Source organism: Hemicordylus capensis, chromosome 15 (assembly GCF_027244095.1).
Source record: "Hemicordylus capensis ecotype Gifberg chromosome 15, rHemCap1.1.pri, whole genome shotgun sequence".
In the NCBI taxonomy this organism is placed as follows: domain Eukaryota; kingdom Metazoa; phylum Chordata; class Lepidosauria; order Squamata; family Cordylidae; genus Hemicordylus; species Hemicordylus capensis.
In genome coordinates, this window is record NC_069671.1 from 12,824,999 (window position 1) to 12,845,285 (window position 20,287).

Genomic DNA, 20,287 nt, shown 5'->3' on the forward strand with positions numbered 1-20,287 from the left:
GGGGCAAAGAGTTAAGTCAGCGAGACTGGTAGAGGGAGGGGTAATATGAAGGAGCTTGGATCTGTTTTGTTGAGGGGTTGTTTCAGTTTCATTCTCTGCCTCAAGCTTTTAGGGGTGGAGAGCCCTAGACACATAAGTGAATGAACAAAAGTTGATTGCAGCTTGGGTGGTGGTTGGATGAAGACATTGCCTATGCACGCAGATGGTGCTATATAAACTGAATATATGGACTACGAATAATACAAACTACTGTACTACAGATACTACAAACTAATAAATTTTGTTTATCCCCCCCATTTATTTACTATCATAATTTATATCCTGCCTTGTCTGCAGAACAGTCCAAGGCAGCCACAAATAACAGGAAAATGAAACACATTGCTAAATTGCAACTTTACTATAAAGATTGAAACTTGTAAGCATTTTAAAACTGCAGCATTAAAAACAATCTGCCGTCCAATTGATTCAAACATCCACTGAAAGATGTGGTGCAGAGTCAGAATGTTCTTGGTTACTGTTTGAAAGTGGGCAAGGGTGAACCTGCTGTATCTTTCTGAGGAGGGTGCTCTTAAGCTGTAGTAGCAGTCAGTAAGAGGGCCTGGTCTCTGGTACCTCTCAAACAAACCTCACCCCTGTGTAGTTGTCTCAGTTGCTTGATGCTTTATTCTCCTTATACAGCAGTGCTTTGTTGTTTAATCCATGTGTGAGAATGATAATTCCTCCTAACAAGTCCCTTTTTTATATCTAGGGATCAAAATGTGAAGTACAAGTGAAAAACGGAAATATATTTGAAGGAGTTTTTAAAACATACAGCTCTAAGGTAAATTCGTCTAGCTTTTCCCTCTGATCGTGTGCCCATCCTAACCTCCTTCAGTGTAGAAAGATTTGTGATATTTACTAGTTCCCTTCCAGTTATCACGTAAAGAACCAGTGCATAGAAATTAATGTATCTGTAATTCACAGTTAAGAACTGACAGTATTTTTGCTGGAGATTATTAACAAGCCTTAAAGCCTGGATCTGAACAGTTGTGTGGGTGGGTTTTCATGGTGTATATTTCTGGGCACCAACAGGTTTTACTAGACTAATTGCTGGAAGGTGATATAGCATAGATGAAAACTGGTGGTGAAATGTAAGCATTCATACAACTTTTCTTTTTGTGCTTCAAAATGACTCTTTAATTTAACCTGTAGAGGGGTTAAATGATTATACAGTAGCCTGTTGATAATGTAGGAATGTGTTCTGTCCCGCATCTTTTACATTTTTTAAAAAAATTGTGTGAGTTGTGCTGCTTTTTAAGATAACGTTATTATCCACCAGAGAGGAGCTGTGGCTGCATGCCCATGCAGAAACTAGGTTCCCTATAGGCTAAGGGGATAAAAGACTATCTCTTTTGGCCACCTGTTGAGCAAAGTAAAAGTAACTATATCTGTCCATTGATGTGGTTTAATCGGAGTCAGTTGACTGGTTGTGTAAAGAAATGCTTATATGTTTGCTTGTTAAACATGTTTTGAGCAGACCGTTGCCGTTTAGGGATGTGCAGAACCAGTTCGCGATTGAACTGGTCTGCCGCAGACTGGGCCGGTTCGAATGGTTCAATTGCGAACCGCTTTGAACTGGTTCGAGCTGGTTTATTGTTTCGACCAGCCAAGCTGGTTGGTTCAACCAAACTGGTCCGTGTAGTGGACTGAACCGGTTCAGTCTGAATTCAGACTGAACTGCTTCAAATAGTCCATGCGCTGCCATTTCACTCCTAAACTGTGAATTTGTGTTGGCTAAAAATCTGGAACCTCAAAATGATTTATAAGGCTTGAGCAATGCATATGCACATACTCTGGGCTAATGCAGGTGTAACCCTGGCTCTCTACAAAGCATGGTTGCCAAGTCAATAGTTAACCTTGTGAACACACACTTCCCCTTTCCTTCCCAGTGTTCACTATGGATTTGTTTTTTGTGAACGTTTGTAATCATGATCAAGACAAGCCAAGATCTCTCTTAAGCCAGAAGTTTGAAGTGGGGTTGTAAACCATGGTTATGAGGGACTGGACTGCCTGCTACACTTGAGCACTTCAGTCTTGGGATTTGCTTGAAAACATCTTTGGTTCTTGATGCTTCCCCATCAAGCTTGCTTACAGAAGACTCTGTCCAATTAGTCCCTTTTATCTTTCAGTGTGATTTAGTGCTTGATGCAGCTCATCGGAAAACTGCAGAATCCAATACGGGGCCAAAACGAGAAGACATAATAGAGAGTATCTTGTTCAAGCCTTCAGATTTTGTTATGGTGCATTTCAAAGATGTGGATTCCAGTTTTGCACGAAGAGGTATGTTTCTGTGCGTCTCGGTGGTTTGAAGAACTAACTTGACTTTTTGTCTCGATCAGCCTTTTTTGTTTCTGGGTTGGGATATAAGGGGTGGTGGGGCTCTAGCCTCTCCAGCTCAGTACTCTCTACTCTGATTGGCACAGCTCTTCTGGGGTCCTTCCCAGCTCTGTTCCTTGAAAATGCCAGGGATTGGCTATGGGGCCAGATGCACAGGCACAACAGGTGCTTTGCCATCGAGCTAGGGAGCTCTGGAGAGGTTTAGTTCCCTAATCCACGTTTGGTCCTCCCTGTCTTTGGAAGAAATCTAGAAGATGCTGCCACTTGCAGTCTGCAGTGTCACACTGCCTGCTAGAACACTGGACACGAGTCTCTTGCACCTCTGTAACTTTTGAGGTTTGCAAGGGAGTGAAGGATTCGTGTGTTAGCTGCATCATCGTAGCAGCAGAATGGCAGCCCTCCCTATGTTATGGAGTTGCACCGTGGGGTTGGTGGCCATGTTAAACTTAATCTGGGCGTTCAGGCTTTGGTCACAGCTGCCTCCATACTGCGTGAGGGGATTGATGGGTGTGTTCAGGTCCTTTCTTGAGAACTTATTTTAGAAAGTGATGTTAGTAATTTGTGGGCAGGAGGGCTTGGCTGGAGACCAGAGCAGGACTGAGTTTATAAGGATAAAAGGAACAAGCAGTTGAGCAGGTGAAGAGAAGTGGATTCTCAAAGGTGGTGAAGCCGCAAATGGCTTGGAATTGTGATCATGGTTTCAAAGAAGTTCTTGTGGGTTCTCATGTCAAGATCATAGAGGTGCTCTTCATTATTAAAAATAAATGTAGCATATTAAGCAGGAGTTTTCAGACTTGGGTCCCCAGATGTTGTTGGACTACAGCTCCCATCATCTCCAGCTGCAGTGACCAACATCTAGGGACCCAAATTTGAGAACCCCTGATATGAAGGAGTTGGAACCTCAAGGCTGCTTGTGCTGTGACAGAGAGCTGTTGCTGCTGGATCTACTTGGGTTCAGCTGGCAGGGCTGTTAAAGACAACTAAGTGCCCTTGAATTCAGAAGTATGCATGCTAAGCAGAGTTTCCCTGGTGGGTCTCAAAGAGCTGTACAGGAAACAGTTGAGCACTCTTGTCAGGTGAGGTGCCGAAGAGTGTGTGATCTGTGTCTGCTAGGTAACCTCTGAGCTTCTTGGACTGGTTTAGCAGGAAGTTCTTTCTTATAACAAAGGAATTCTTGAGGATTTGGTAGCTGTATGGGGTTGGGGGGGAGTTGCTACCTTCTGCTGGCAGTCCTTGCAAGGAGAGGATTCCTGGCACTTGGTTTACATTCCTGGGAGAATTCACGGACCCCACATTTCTTCTCATTCAGTGTGTGTGTGTGTGTGTGTGTGTTGTGAGTTTTCTTGCGATGACTAATTGAATTGAACAGGAAGTGCAGGACAGCTGACTCTTCTGTTCATAGAGCAGCCAGGCTGAGCACAGTGTCCAGGTTGGGGAATGGGGAAGAAGCTTACTTTGCTGCTGCGTCAAGAACCAGTCATTCTGTGGCTCTTTAAGTTCCTTGTGTTACAGTGGATCAGATTTGACAAAAAGAGAGGAAGCAAGGGAGGGCTATATTTTTAGCCTACTTAACTTATGAGATCACCCAGCATTCTGTGTGTGCACACGTACCCCCCACAGCATCAACTTCGCAATGCTTGGAACAATTTGAACCAAATTTGGTAGATTTGTAGGGATACATAGGGACACCTCAACAGCATAGTTTTTAATGATGTCACCCATATCCCAATTCAAGATGGTGTGAATGTTTGAGGAGCAAGTGGGCTACCTTGTGGACCACCTAACCGATTTGGACCAAATTTGATACAGTTGTAGTAAGGGACACATAGGGACATTTCAACGGCATAGTTTGTGTTGATGTCATCAACCCCAATTCAAGACGGTGGACACGTAAACGTTTGGGGTGCAAGTGGCCGAACTTGTGAATGGCCTTGTGAACAGGTTTCTATATTGCCCTTCCAAAAATGGCTCAGGGCGTTTATACAGAGAAACAACAAATAAATAAGATGGATCCCTGTCCCCAAAGGGCTCACAATCTAAAAAGAAAAACAAGATAGACACCGGCAACAGTTACTGGAGGTACTGTGCTGGGGGTGGATAGAGCCAGTTACTCTCCCCTTGCTAAATAGATTCGCCATGTTAAAAGGTGCCTCTTAGTTAGCCAGGGTAAACTGCAGGGATAGTGAAAGGAAAGTAGGCAGATTAGTTCTTACCAGTCCTCCTTAGTTATGTTAAAGTGTTCTATTTCATGATCCTTACGAAAACGTTAGACTCAGTGCAGAGATTCCTTCATGACATGTTTTGAAGTACTGTATTGGGAATGTGTAATGGTCTTGGGTGCTGTGCTTTCCTTCCTGCTGCTCTAACCATAGTTTGGGCATGACACCTGAGTCAGGCAAGCTGTGCTTAATGCTAGCCTCCATACTATGGTCTGAAATGGATTTGCAAACTATGCTGCCTAACCGTAGTCTGCCACTTTGGATTTTGCAGCAAACTCTGGTTGGACAAAACCGGAAAGTAGAGGAAGGAACCCTTGTGTGTGCCTGAAGCATATTCCCAAATCTCCAAGCCACAGTTTGGAGGATCATTCAGAACTGAGCCATAAACGTACCAGTCTGCCTCAAATCCTCGAAACGTCACAATTGCCCTTCATCTTTTTAAAGCTTTTTTGATGTCATGGTTGAAATGTGTCAAGCAGATGCACTTGACTGATTTTTCCTTTCTTATGATCTGTCTCCTTCCTGCTTCCATTTTATGGTTGGCCCACCATGAGGCTTCTCCCTTTTTAAGATCGCTCTTGATGTGATAGTGCAGCCTCCAGATATTGCTGAACTACAACTCCCATCAACCCCAGCTACAATTCATTGTGGCTGGGGATGATGGGAGCTGTAGTTCAGCAACATTTGGAGGCTCCCAGTTTGGGAACCACTGTTTTAGTGAATAATGACGTTTGTGGGGCAATGGCTTTCCAACTGTCTTGTGCAAAACCTTGGGCTTCTTTGAAGGAGCCTCTTGGAGAGAAAGAAAGGGAATCTGAGACGGGAAGTGTGTTTGTACACGTGCGCGCACACAGTCTCGCTGGGGTATTTTAACTGAAGGTTTGCAAGAGAAGGGGATATATCTGTTTTAAAAAAGCTGGGAAACTCTGCTCTAGAGTGTCTGTTGGGTGCACTGGATGCTGTGACTTGTGGCACAACCTTGATTCATGTTCCTGGCCGAGGCGTTGGGGTTAAGTGCATATGCTGTTACTGTGTGTTCAGTCTCATTATTGACATATTATTGTGATGTATGTGTAATCTCTGATACTGTAAAGTTTCCTTAGCAGAGTTCAAACCCTGAAGACTTCCAGAGTACCTGTGTATCTTTGCAGTATAGCGAGGGGTGGGCTGGGGGTGGGGATGTGCTGCTGTCAAGAGCCCAAGTGTTCAGATTTTTTACCTCCGCTTCCAAAGCATGAAAGATGCATAGAAATGGTTGTGAAGGCAGTTGCTAGTAGACAGAAGAGAGAATGCAATATGGCTGTGTCATGCGAAACCACCTTGATGACTGTTCTTGTTACAGGGAGGCAGGATATAGATTGATAAGAATAAATAAAACGCCTGAATTTGCACCTGCATTACGGTCTGACTTATTTTTATTTTCTTTCTTTTCCCGTGTCTGTTGTAGTTCCTTCAGAATCAGGTAATGGATTTGGCAGTCTTCTATTTCTGCACCTTGACTTAGCATAATGTTCTTTTTAAAAAATCATAGTATGCAATGGATGAATTTATAACCCTGTTTGCAGCTTTGAGGGCACTGGAAATCATGCATGCTGCAAGCTTGGTGAATCAATACCATAATATTTCCGCGAGCAGCTCCCTTGGGAGGAGAGATGCCTCTTGCACACAGCTTCAGCTGGAGCTTTCCTCATTCCCTCTTTGGAGTATCCAGAATGTCACATTAACCCTGTGGAACAGCAGAGAGACTCAGACCTGCTTATATGTTCCCAGAGAAGGGGAAAGTGCTTCCTCTCCCTGCACTTCTGGATCACGTCTGAAGCAGGGCCATGCACAATCTGTCCCCACAAAGGGGTGAATGAGGTTACACAGCAGCAGTGCTTGGGTGTGGGGTTGTGTTCAGAACAGTTGCTGTCTTTATTCAGCCACCTTCATGGGGCTTCATCCCAACTCCTCTTGCTGGCATCTTGTCAGTCACACCAGCTGCACCTTCCTGCTGCTTGCTGTTGTTTGTGCTTTAGCATCCCATCCATCCTTAAATCTTCAAGGCACGTTCCCACAATCATTTGACATGGGTTAATTACCCCTTAGCATCATTTAGTGGCCCTGAATTACCATCAGGTCTGGTGGCTTCCCCCCACTTCTGGGGGTGCTTTTGAGGATTCCAGTCCTCTTCAGTTACTGTGAATAGAACCTGGAGGTGGGGGATGGGAGTGGTACTAATTGGGTGGTGGGGGTCAACTATTAATGCAAAATTCAGGAATGTGATCTTGCATGCGTAGTGTTTGAAACACAATTTTTTAAATTTTCAAATTCCTCAGAGCTTTACAGATTTAAAAGTATGATTCTAAGTGATTATTGTCTCTGTCAAATTTTCACATGGCTTTTTATTTGTAATGCAATTTTGGAATGGGACCCAGATCCCTAGAAAAACTGTGATCTCTTCCGTATCAAATTCTGTTACTTGACCACTGGATAAATTTATATTTCTATTTTTCCAGTTGTTTGTGAGATGCAAATAGGATATTTTTAAATAATTGAGATCTGGATACACTGTTCTTAATAGGAACATAGGAAGCTACCTTCTACCAGATCAGACCCTTGGTCCATCTAGCTCAGTATTGTGCACACAGACTGGCCTAGGCTTCTCCAAGGTGGCAGGCAGGAGTCTTTCTCAGCCCTGTCTTAGAGATGCTGCCAGGGAGGAAACGTGGAACCTTCTGCTCTTCCCAGAGTGGCTCCATCCTCTGAGGGGAATATCTTACAGTGCTGGCATGTAGTCTTCCATTCAAATGCAAACCAGGGTAGACCCTGCTTAGCAAAGAGAACAATTCATGCTTGCTACCACAAGACCAGCTCTCCTCAAACAGGCACCCCCAGGTTTCAGGCAGGGGTCTTTCCTAAACCTACCTGGAGATGCTGCCAGGGATTGAACCTGGGACTATCTGTGCGTAAAGCAGGGGTTCTCCCACTGAGCTATGGAAGCAGAGTTTCCCCCCCTTCAAGTCTGCATTGAGCTAGTCTACCAAGGTCCTGAATCACTCCTAGGACTGCAGAACTCCTTTCATGCAAGACTGTAGAAGTCACACATTTGAATTCCTCTTGTAGATACTATTAGGTACTTGGAGATTTTTTTCTAACAGTGTTGGAGGTTGGTAGGAAAAGTTGCAAAAATATATTAGGTTCACAATAATTAAGGACTGTGGTAGGAAGTAAATTGCCATGTGGTTTTCAAAATGAAACTTCTAAGAGGTTCTTCACTTAAAAAGTTAAGACAAGGATCCCTCCCCTATTGGGGATATGAGTGGAACTGGCTTGGAAGCCCTTTATGGCCCCCTCAGTGGCAGTGGGGGTGCCGCTTTAAGAGTGGGGGAGGGTGCACTCACCCCTCTTGCTGCTTTCCCCCCTCCGGCGTCCATTTCTGTAACAGCTCATCGGGGTGGCAGCAGCGTACCTCCCTGCCACTCCGTTGGCCGGATATGGCCAGAAGTTCCAGACACGCCCACGGGGGGGGGAGCGGTGGGAGGGGTAAATGCACCCTCCACCGCTCTTAAAGCAGTACCCCTGCCACCTTTGAGCCTTCCCGCCATGGTTCCATGCACATCCCTGTCCTCTATGACCGTGGGTCTTCCCCTGTAGAAGATCCACAGGGATGGGTTGCAGATGCTGTTGGTTGCATGCTCAATTTGTTGCAAGCGACCATGAGTTCCATGCGGCCTGTGCAGTGTCCTGCTTGAACTGAGGCAGTGGCTTGGAATATGTCCCAGAATCCTGTGCAATGCACAGGGATTCCATGGAAAATGCTTAGGGGCACTCTGCACACAAGTCAGTGTGGCAAGTGCTTGTAGAAACCTAGGAAACCGCTGTGTCTGCAGTTCTCTGCACAGATGAAGGGCGTGCCTTATCCTTTGAAATGACTCCACTATCATAGAACAGCAAATTAGCCATACCATCAGCACTAGCTGTGTGAAAGCATTTTAACGTTTATTTTGTGAATTAGGACTATTGCTTCTTGCTGTTTTGGTTATGAAACTGAAGCCATTGCATCAGGTTTTTTAAAAGTCAAATGTGATTATGCAGTTTGAAGGCTTTAAAATTGCCAGATTGCAAATGAATGCCCCTTAGGCTGTATTCCTCCCCATTTTTGTTTACATTTGGGGGACCTCATATGCACTTTAGAAAGAACCTGTGGGTGGACCGATCCTATGGAGTTCTGTAGGATATTAAGGGGTAATGCAGCCCACACAGAAAGAGAGCTGTATCCGTGTCCTTAAACCCTGTCCTGTGCAGTCTTTTCTCAAGTGCTGCTGCTGCTTGTGGCTATGTCAAAATGTGTGTCCCGCTCTGCCAGCTCTAAAATCATATAAAGTAACATTTACACAAAGAGATTAGCTTTAGCAAATAGCCAGATAGTGTATGTGTGTGTCTTTTTTCCATTGCAGATGCTTTTACGGATTCTGCAATCAGTGCTAAAGTTAATGGTGAACACAAAGAAAAGGATCTTGAGCCTTGGGATGGTGGAGAAGGCACCACTGCTGATGAACTCGAAGCTTTAGAAACGGATGTTGTAAGTGCATCTTGCCTTGCATTGGCATTCAGCATGTGCGTGTGTGTGTGTAGTCAGATATTATTACTATTAAATTACTATTAAATACCCATGTAACATGCCCGAAGTGAGGGACACCCGTAAAAACATAATGTAAAACCAATAAATCATTAACAACACGGGAGGGAGCCAATAATAAATCAAAGCCTAGGCAAGAGAGAGAGAGGGAGAAATCGCAAGCAATGTGAAACACCAAAAGTGGGGAGCGTGGGGCGGGGCATGCCTCTCCTGTGACAGGGAGTTCTCTATTTTAGGTGCTGCAAGAGAAGAGGTGCTCTTGCATTGCTGCTCAGCATATGTCAAGAAGGTGGCAGGACATACTTAAAGGGCCCAGTTGGATGCCTTCAGTGGATGGATGGTTTTGAATGGGGGTGGGAGGAGACAGTCTGTTTTGGTACCCTGAACCTAAGCTGCTAAGATCTGTTAAGGTAATAACTAGTCTTTTGAACCAGTCCATTGTCCAGTTGAGGTCAGGACCTCAGCTAGCTCTGAGCAGGAAGCCATAAGAACTGGGTCTAGCAACACAGGAGAGATTTTGTTCTATTGACTGCTCGGAGGAGACTGCCAGTTCTTACAACTGCTGCCCAGGCAGAGTGAATTAGTCCTGCACCTTGCCTAGGGAAGGCGCTGTTGCTTAAAGGGGTCTTGCCCAGATTTTCTAAGTGCTGGCTCCAGTGGCGCTGGGAGACCCGTACGAGGGCTGGCAGGTCCTTGGGGAACTCCTCTGAGAGCTGCATCGTCTTCAGGTTGTGGAGGTGCTGGCTCAGGTTCACCTGGAATGGGGGATCCTAGCTCTGTGGCATCTCCCCACTCTGTCTTTCCCCTTGAAGTGTCTGCCTTGTCGCCCAGTTAGTGGGTGGGTGTGTCCCCTGATTTGAGGTCATGACACTTAGGAACAGCACTTAGGCAGCAGCACATGGTAAAACATGATGCAGTAGTTCAAAGAACATCTGTGTTTGTAGTGTTGGTCCACAAAGCACATAGATGTCCTTCAGATGGCCTTTAAACTTGAGGAAACGTGTTTTATTGTGTGTCATTTTGAAATCTAAACTAGGGGTGTGCACAAAACTGGGTTGGCTGGTTCAATTCGAGTCCGGACTGGACTCTAACTGGACCGGGCATGTTTGGTTTTGTGTACCCCTGAACACCCTCCAGTTTGGTTAGGGTTTTTTGTTTGTTTGTTTTTAAATTTTGTTAAAACTTTTTTTTTTTTTAACAGTAATAAAACTCACTGCCTCCCACCCCAGCGCCTTCGCCTCAGCCGCGGGTGTGTGTGTGCTGTATGGCGAATCAGATATATATTCTCTCTCTCTCTCTCTCTCTCTCTCTCTCTCTCTCTCTCTCTCTCTCTCTCTATATATATATATATATATATATATAAAAGATACATTCTCCAGAGGTTCCCCCTCCTGCCCACCGGCCTCCAGTGTGTCACAAATACACCCGGTTCAGGTGGTTTTCGGCCCATTCTGGTTGTCTCCTCCGTGGTGGTGGCCATTTTGGAGGCCACTGCACATGCCCAATAGGCCTCTGTGTGGTCTGGGTCATGAATGGCCTGGGTCATGATCTGGCCACGCAGAGGCCTATTGGGTATGTGTGGTGGCCTCCAAAATGCCCGCTTCACAGAGGAGATGCCTGGAACGGGCCCAAATCCACCCAAACTGGGCGTATTTGTGACAAACTGGAGGCCGATGGGGGGAGGGGGAACCTCTGGAGACACAAACACAAACCCGCGGCCGTGGAGCGAAAGGCGGTGAGTTTTATTACTGTTAAAAAAAAAAAAAGTTTTAAATTAAAAAACAAACAACCAACTAACCCCAAACCAGAACCAGCGGTTGTTCGGTCCGTGATTGGGCTGAACAGGGGCCAGTTTGGTTCGAGGATGGTTTGATATCGAACCAGGCATGTTCAATGACAAACAGGTTCAAATTCAAGCCTGTTCACACATCCCTAATCGAAAACATTTTTCTTTTTTTCCTAGTCTAATGGATGGGATCCTAATGACATGTTCCGATACAATGAAGAAAATTACGGCGTGGTGTCGACTTACGACAGCAGTTTATCTTCATACACGTAAGTTGCAATGTATGTTGTGAATTGCTTATTAATTACTCCTGGTATGTCTAGCCTCCAACATTAAGAATGTTTCCCAGTGCTTTAGCCTGGTAAGGTGCAGATTTCCTCCTCTTTAAACTGCCCCCGCCCCACCATGGAGGCCCTGTAGTTTCTGTACCCCTCACCTGCCCACACGCCTGTTTCTTTCTCCACATTTCAGGAGTGAGTCAGAAAAAGAATTCTAGAGTTTGAACTGTTGCCCGCGTATCCTAAAAGTATGCTAATCAGGATGAACAGTTTTTTCTTTTAAAAAAAGAGGGAGAGACTCTTGGAATAAGGTCGGTTCTGCCATCTGAATCCTTGGGAATAGATTTTATGTTCTGTAATCAGCACATCACCGATTAGCTGGTTTAGCAAAAATCTTTGTGTGTCTTGTGCAGTGCTGCATAGCCTCTGGATTGTACCTCAGTCTTCTCTACTCCACCGCTCATTTTGCTGCATGTGGAAGCCAGTCCTATGTTGCTGATTCAAACAAAATGCATTTGCTGCTTTAAGTGAAAAAGTAACGAGACACACAGCTGTAGGAATGGCATACATCAGTGGGTTCCAAGCTGTGTGCCATCGGTGGGTTCCAAAATGTGTGCTAGGGAAGCGTGTTAGGTTTTCCTCAGCCAGGAAATTGATAATGGCAGCGGTGCTTCCCTGAAAGTCAGCTGTAGGACTCTTAATCCCCTGCAAATGTGCAGCTGCAAGGGAATTGGGGGCATGTTTTAGAACCTACCCTCTCCTAAAGTGGAGCAATGGGAAGTCCCAGCCTGCCTTGGCAATGCCCTGCTTGATTGCTCCCCAGGCTCTTCCACGGCGTGCAAGTTGTCTGTGGCAGAAGGGTTCTTCTGCTGGTGAGGCAATGTGTGCAGACATTCCTGAAGTTCACAAGCTTGAAAACCACTGGCAGACATAATTAAATGATCCTGGCATTGTGAATTGGTTCCTCTGATGGTTTCATACGCGATTTACTGTGGTCACCTCTAGGAATAGTTTTCTCGAAGGGTATCTAGACTGGAAAATCAATTTTGCCTCTCTTTTTGTCTCCCCACTTTCATTTAGGGTACCCCTAGAGAGAGATAACTCAGAAGAATTTTTAAAACGGGAAGCCAGAGCAGCGCAGCTAGCAGAAGAAATTGAATCAAGCGCTCAGTACAAAGCGCGGGCTGCTCTGGAGAATGACGACCGGTCGGAAGAGGAAAAATACACCGCTGTTCAGAGAAACGCGAATGAGCGGGAGGGCCATGGTGTGACAGCCAGGTATTTGGGAAGGGGAGAGAGCCATTCATTGCATCTCTGTGTATGACAGTGTTAGAAATAACCAAGTCATCTGAGTTTTATGTCTCCAAAAACTTAGCTGTGGAATTATCTTCCAGTTGGAGCTCAGTTATTGTGTGGTAACAGAGCTACCTGCAGCTTTTTGTGTGGTTTAAAGCACGGGTTCCCTGCCTTTGGTCCCCAGATGTTGCTGAACTACAACTCCCACCATAAAGTTTTTCAATATATGGGCTGTTGTTTTTAAATGAACTAGTATGGGGCCGCATCATTGGATGTTTTATTGTAGGCAATTCTTAATTGTCACATGTTGGTGTACCCAGATGATGTTTTGATGTCGCTGTACAGGTATGCTACATTCAGTACATCCTGATGGCTTAAGGATTTGCTCTCCTGTCACTCCTCAGTAGCTTTTATCTACAAGCACCCTTCCAAACCTGCTATTATATCTCTTAAAGCCCTCTGTGGTTGGGGTCTCCACACTGTAATATTTTGTTGCCTGACAATGCTGTGGTCTGTAGCTTCTCTATTGATCTGAAACAATGTCCAGTGTAAATGGTTTGCCTTGAACGGTTTGGGGCATTAATATCTTGCATTTAAAGACATTGCGCTCCCTCTAATTCCTGAATATGTTTTAGTTCCCTGCTTGTCATCTTGTACTTAAACATATTTGAGCAGAGCCTTTAGCCTTTGGCTTAAACCGGATTTTGACGACTCCTCCCCACCCCACCCTTTATTCCAGGGAGAACAAGTACATTCCACCTGGGCAGCGGAATCGAGATGTCTTGTCCTGGGGAACTGGAAGGCAGAATTCGCCTCGTATGGGCCAGTCTGGGTCAGGCCCCCCAACTTCAAGATCTGCGTCTCATTCGTCAGACTACAATTCTAACTCTGGAGCAGACCAAAGAGTAGTGAATGGAGGCAAGTATCCGCCATGACTTAAGTGAGCCATCCATCCCTGCAGCTCTTTGAAAAGGCGTGTCATGATGCGTCCCACGACTGAAAGAGCAAAAGTCACTTAGATGTATATTGTGCCCATGGATGCAGCCAGAGTTGGGGTGTGGGTGGGGTGTATTCTGTTGTGCTGAGCAGAGTTCTGCCCCTGACCTCCCATAGCAATACCAGTTCAGCTCTCTCCTGAAGAGCAGGAAGATGCTGCTGTATTAGAAACTGGGGGAATTGCCCCTCTCGCACAGAGCCCAGCCCTCCCTTGAAAACAGCAGTTGCTGTGGAAAACAGTTCTCCAACCACCTTCACTGCTGAAGCCCCACTGAGATCCATGGGACTACACCGGTGTAAGTTGCCTGTGAATTCCTATCTTAGTCCTTTGTAAGGGTTGGAACGGGAATGGATTTGATAGGAAGGAAGAGCAGCAGCCTTCTCTCCAGTTTGATTCATTTGAGCACCGCACACCGTGCCAGCCAGCTCCCTGACACCGAATGCAGTATCTTTGGTGACTGACGATGACTCGATTATACTCGAAATCAGTTACTTATACATGTGTCTATATTGCACCAGCTTTGTTGAGTAGTGTGCTCTCTTTTTCTCTTTTTTGTTCTTGTTTTGTTAAAGAGTTACGTGCTCTGTACCAGAGGACAGGGAAGTAACTAATGTAACTCCAATTTTCAAAAAGGGATCCAGGGGAGATCTGGGAAAATACAGACTGGTTAGCTTAACTTCTGTGCCAGTTAAATTGATGGCAAGCATACTTAAGGACAAAATTGTTGAACATACAGAACAGCAGGCCTTGTGGAAGGAGAAACAGCATGGCTTCTGCATGGGCAAGTCTTGCCTCACTAAACTTTTGGAGTTCTTTGAGAGTATCAACAGGCATGTGGATAAAAGTGGTCCAGTTGATATAGTATACTTGGACTTCCAAAAAGTTTTTGACAAAGTTCCCAATAAAAGTTCTTGAGTAAACTTAGCAGTCGTGGGATAAGGGAACAGGTTCCTGTGTGGTTGAAAGACAGGAAAGAGAGGGTAGGAATAAATTGACAGTTTTCACAATGGAGGGAAGTAGAGTCCCCCAGGGATCTGTACTGGGACCAGTGCTCTTTAACTTGTTTATAAATGATCTAGAAGTTGGGGTAATTAGCCACGTTGCCAGATTTGCAGGTGACACTAAACTATTTAGGGTAGTGAAATCCACAACAGATTGTGAGCAGCTTCAAAAGGATTTCTCCAAACTGGGTGAGTGGGTGACAAAATGGCAAATGCAGTTCAATGTAAGCAAGTGTAAAGTGATGCATATTGTGTCAGAAAACACCAAATTCACATATACACGGATGGTGTCTGAGCTATCAGTGACTGACCAGGAGGGAGATTTTGAGATCATGTTGGACAGCTCATCAAAGCATTGACTCAGTGCACGGCAGCTGTGAAAAAGGCCAGTTCCACAGTAGGGATCATTAGGAAGGGGATTGAAAATAAAAATACTAATATTATAATGCCCTTATAAAGAGCCCCTGGTGGCGCAGTGGTAAAACTGCCTCCCTGTAACCAGAAGGTTACAAGTTCGATCCTGACCAGGAGCTCAAGGTTGACTCAGCCTTCCATCCTTCCGAGGTCGGTAAAATGAGCACCCAGAATGTTGGGGGCAATATGCTAAATAATTGTAAACCGCTTAGAGAGCTTCGGCTATAGAGCGGTATATAAATGTAAGTGCTTATACAAATCTTATGGTGCAGCCACATTTGGAGTGCTGCTACAGTTCTGGTCACCATATCTTAAGAAGGACATTGTAGAACTTGGTGCAGAAGAGAGCAGGCAAGATGATCAGAGGCCTAGAGCACCTTCCTTATGAGCCAAGGTTACAGCATCTGGGGCTTTTTAGTTTGGAAAAGAGGCGACTAAGGGGAGACATGATAGAGGTGTATAAAACTGGAGAGAGTGGACGGAGATGAATTTTTCTCCCTCTCTCACAACACTAGAACCAGGATCATCCCATTAAACTGGCCAGGACATTTAGGACCACCAAAAGGAAGTACTTTTTCACACAGTGCATAATCAATCCATGGAATTCTGTGCCACAGGATGTGGTGATAGCCACTAATTTGGATGGCTTTAAAAGGGGCTTAGACAAATTCATGGAGGACAGTCTATTGACGTCTACTAGTCTGAGGGCTATAGGCTACCTCCAGCCTCTGAGGCAAGATGCCTCTAAATACCAGTTGTAGGGGAGCAACAGCAGGAGAGAGGGCATGCCCTTGCCTGTGGTCTCCCCAGAGGCATCTGGTGGGCCACTGTGTGAAACAGGATGCTGGACTCGATGGACCTTGGGCCTGATCCAGCAGTGGTGTTCTTATGTTAACTTCCAAAATTGGCACTATGTAATCTAAAATTAATTTAGTGCCTTTGATTGTGTCGGCTGCCTCTGAGGGCCCTTTGGAGCCATATGGCAGGTCATGCATTCTTCTAAATAAGTACTTTTAAAGCACATACTTGAGTATAGGGCTGGGGAGAGAAGGTCTGAGCTGTGCAGTAATTTAAGGTCGGTGGCATTTACAGTATTTCTGAAGTGTAGCTGTTCAAAATCAGATGATGTTGGATCTCACTGCAGCATAAAATGGGAGGAGTGGCCTTCTGCAGATCCTTTCTTTGTGTTCAGGAGTCTTTTGTGTAGAACTTGTACAGGAGTCCCATTAAGGGGACTCATTCCTATGAAAGGAGGACATGCTCAACAGCACAAGGTGGGCCATACCCTTCAGCACTCATCCTTTTATGGCTTCCTATATGTTAGAAAATCAAAGGCGTTGCACTTTCAAAAGAAAGCAGGTTTAGGAATGAAAGCTATGCCTTCCAAAGCACGGTTTCTCTATTTTGGGTCCCTAGATGTGGTTCGACTACAGCTTCCATCATCCCCCAGCCACAATGGTCGAAGGCTGGGGGTGATGGGCTTGTAGTCCAGCATCTGGGGACCCAGAGTTGAGAATCCCTGCTCTAGGGGAACCTGCCCGCAGGCAAGTAGGGCCAAGCCGAGGCTTGTGGCCTGGCTTCCTGCTTCACTTAAGTTGTGAATTGGGCCATTATATGAAAGGACACAATGGAATCAAATGTCAGAGGCTTGAACACAGCTCTTTTTGTGAAGGGGGTTCTGCAGCTCTCCCTTGTCTTTACACTCGAGAGCGGTAGATCCAGCAGTCAGTCTGCACTGCCTGCTTAATGCAATTCCCTCATTGCCTCTTGCACCGCATCTGCTGTGCCAGTGAACGTGCGGAGTGTGCTTCTTGTACCAGGCAGGTTGGTGCAGGTGTGCTTTGCTGGATGAGAGGGGGACAGGCTGCACGCGTGGGTCTTCCTTGCCACCCGTGGCCTGGTGTGCAGCTATTTGTGACAAAAGTGTGGGCTTTTATCCTAATCAGAGTGTCATTGTCTGTTCCGCAGTGGTAGTGATGGAGCCTGAATTCAACCTATAAGTATCAGTTGACGCTAGTAATCGTTTACTGTCCTGAAGTGAGGGCACTTCACTTCAGGACACTTCCCTGTCCTGGAGTAACCCTCACTTGCTTTTGCAGCTCTTAGGAGCCTGTAGAAGGACACCCCCCACCCCCACCCCCCGGGTTAAAAAGAGAAAGTATGAGAGAAATCATTTTGGTCATTTTTACTTTTTTTTTCTTTCTGTTTTTCCCTCATAATTTTTTTTCTTTAGTTTTTATGCTTTCCTTCATCTCATTTGTTCTGTCAGGTGTTCCTTGGCCATCGCCCTGCCCATCTTCTTCCTCCCGCCCACCTTCTCGCTACCAGTCAGGTCCCAACTCTCTTCCGCCTCGGGCAGCCACCCCTACAAGGCCGCCCTCCAGGCCCCCCTCGCGGCCCTCCAGGCCCCCGTCTCACCCCTCTGCTCATGGCTCTCCAGCTCCTGTCTCTACTATGCCTAAACGCATGTCTTCAGAAGGTACAAAGACCACCGTTTTTTTGTTCATGAGTTTCCGTTTGTTTTTGTGTTTTTTCTCTCTCCCTCTCTCTCCCTCCTCTTGTATGTTAGTTACAGAATTGTTTCCCTCTTCACTGCTGAAACTATAATTTGCGTGTTTAAACAAATTTTGGTTTGTCAGCCTGTTTCTATTTAGCCTTTTTCATTATAAGGAAAGCTTCTCAAACCGCAAATGATAAAGCAGTGGCCCTTTCCCGAGGCTCTAGTTCTTAGCACTGCTTTAGTGTCTCTCACTACACTAAATACTTGCAATTCCTTAACCATGGTTGCTGGATCACATGCCTCCCCACTCCTCGGCTGGGCAGAACCAAGGTTAAGGTTTACATCAGCTCTGCCATTAGCCACGGTCAGCCATAATCATGCCTTACTTTTAACCAGAGTCTGAAGGTGGCTTCAAATTCCTGGTTTAAAATAAACACTGATTAGTGGTAACCATTGTTGATGGCAGTGCTGATGTCCATGGAGACCAGTGATGGGAAATGGAGTGATAGATGGGAAGTGGGGGTGATGATGATGCAGGACCCCATTCCTGATCTATAACCTTGGTTAAGGAATTGGGAGCATTACATCTACATAGGCCTGCCATGATCCCTTTTGCCCAGGATGGATTGCTGCCTTCTAGTGATTCATAAGTCTGCCCCCACCTACCCCCCAAATAAAATAAAAATAAAATCCTATGCAGCTTGTGCCCATTGCAAAACCCTCCTTTCAGGTCATGGTGTTGTGGGCGAAAGGGATAGAAACTGATTGTGTTTGTAAGTTCAGTTAGAGTTCTTTGTGACTTTTCTCACTCTGTTCAGTTGAATTGAATGATTTTCATTCTGTCTTGGAATTGGGAAACTGGTTCAGTAATTAGGGTCCTGTGCATTGCGAACTGTTTCAGCTGCAGCTAATTTGCTTATTTTAGTTGCATGTGATCTGTGTATCTTTATGAACATAGCAAATGCCAAACTACATTTGGGTAGGTGGGTGGGAAGATGCTTGTTCGTATTCTACAAATATTGTAATATGTGTAAACTCAGAGGCAGTTCTCGAAATACCTCTAAGTCCTTTCTTTGATACTGTGAGAGTTGAAAACAATACAGTTGAGCTTATTTTCCCCCTTAATTTGTGCTTTTGCTATTGTGTGTTCCTGCCACCAGGAGAGTTGTAAACTGACAGGGACTTAACACTCTCTCTCACACACTCACACTTAAAAACAAAAACAAAACCTGTAGTGAAACCTGATGGTATGGAGGTAGTTTAAGTCCTCTAGTAACATTGGAACTTAATTGGAGAAAAGGAGATGTTGTGTGGTGTTCACAGTTTAGAGGCTGTTTGTGTGTGTGTGCTGTCTCATACAGGACCTCCACGGATGTCTCCTAAAGCACAACGGCACCCTCGAGGTCACAGAGTCTCTACTGGTAGAGGTACAATTTCAAGTGGCTTAGAATTCATCTCCCAGAATGTGCCCGGAGAAGCTACCACCCCTACCTCGTCGCGAGGCAGCCCTTCCGGTGGCACGTGGTCAGCAGTAGTCAGTGGGGGTAAGTGACTTGTGACTCCCCACATTCTTACCACTGCCTCATAGAACATCGACATTGCAGGGAACCCTTCTTGCTGGGGGTGAGGGAAGCACAGGTGCCACATGACAAAAATCTGGGCAATTTCCTAGGAAGGGGGAGAGGTTTGTGCTAGCCAACATGGGAAGCTGCCTTATACGGAGTCAGAGCCATTGGTTACTCTAGTCCAGCATGGTCTACACAGATGGGCAGTGGCTTCTCCAAGGTGTCAGTTAGGAGTCTCTTCCAGCCCTACCAGGAGATGTCAGGGATTGAACGTGGGACCCTCTGTGATGCAGATGCTCTACCACTGACCTGTGACCCCATTCTGTAAGGGAAGTTAATATTTTACAGTACTTGCCGGTAGTCACCAGTGTTCCCTGTAATAGGGAATCCCAGATGTTGCTGACTACAGTTCCCAGCATTCCCAGTTGCAGTAGCCTTAAGCTGAAGATACTGGGAGTTGTAGTCGGCAACATCTGGGATTTGCTGTTACAGGAAGCACTGGTAGTCATTGGTAGCAAACCAAAGACAGACGGGGACAAGTTTATGCTTGCTACCACAAGACCTGCTCTCCTCCCATTTTTTATAAGGCTGGGATTTGACTACACTTTTACTGGTTGAGAACTGTTGAGCATTTATTTTTATTTTATTTATTTTATTTTTACATTTCAATGTAAAAATTGAAATTCCAATGCAATTTTTGAGCATTCAAAAATTGAGCATTCCAATGCAGTGTCTTGTTTTCTCCTCTCAGTCCCTAGGCTGTCCCCTAAAGCACACAGACCTCGGTCTCCGAGGCAGAGCAGCACTGGAGGCATGTCCCCTGGGCCACCTCTGTCGTCTTCCCAAGCTGGTTCTACTCCGGCAGAGTCTGCCACCACGCCTGTCCCAGCTGCCTCTCCTTCCCCTGTCAGTCCTGCGTCCAACAGAGCAGGCACCCCCTCTGCTGAAGGTAAGGGGTTCCTTTTTTCTCTCCCTTTCTTTCTGCATCTGAGTGAAAATGCAAAACAGACGATCTGAAAATAAAGAACCAACATAGTGTAATGGTTAGAGTGTTGGACTAGAACTGAGAAGAGCCAAGTTCGAATTCCCATTCAACCAAGAAACTCACTGGGTGACTTTGGGCCAGTCACGTATCTCTCAGCCTAATGTACTTCACGTTGTTGTGAGGATAAAAATAATCATATGCTCCTCTGCACTCCTCGAAGAAAGAGCGGAATATAAATGTAAAAATAAA

At 45.5% G+C, this 20,287-nt stretch overlaps 1 protein-coding gene across 11 annotated transcripts in view; it reads left to right on the forward strand.

Moving 5' to 3' along the window:
• Positions 1–20,287, forward strand: part of ATXN2 (ataxin 2) — a 66,166-nt gene that overhangs the window by 16,598 nt on the left and 29,281 nt on the right. For 7 of the 11 annotated variants that reach the window (XM_053280024.1, XM_053280018.1, XM_053280014.1 and 4 more), the window contains 10 exons: positions 749–820; positions 2,169–2,319; positions 6,043–6,057; positions 9,035–9,159; positions 11,180–11,271; positions 12,361–12,558; positions 13,316–13,494; positions 17,258–17,467; positions 18,850–19,032; positions 19,805–20,002. In XM_053280024.1, coding sequence (XP_053135999.1) covers positions 749–820; positions 2,169–2,319; positions 6,043–6,057; positions 9,035–9,159; positions 11,180–11,271; positions 12,361–12,558; positions 13,316–13,494; positions 17,258–17,467; positions 18,850–19,032; positions 19,805–20,002 — 1,423 coding nt within the window. The remainder of the gene's footprint in view (positions 1–748; positions 821–2,168; positions 2,320–6,042; positions 6,058–9,034; positions 9,160–11,179; positions 11,272–12,360; positions 12,559–13,315; positions 13,495–17,257; positions 17,468–18,849; positions 19,033–19,804; positions 20,003–20,287) is intronic. The other 4 variants (XM_053280020.1, XM_053280016.1, XM_053280017.1 and 1 more) reach the window with 2 other exon arrangements.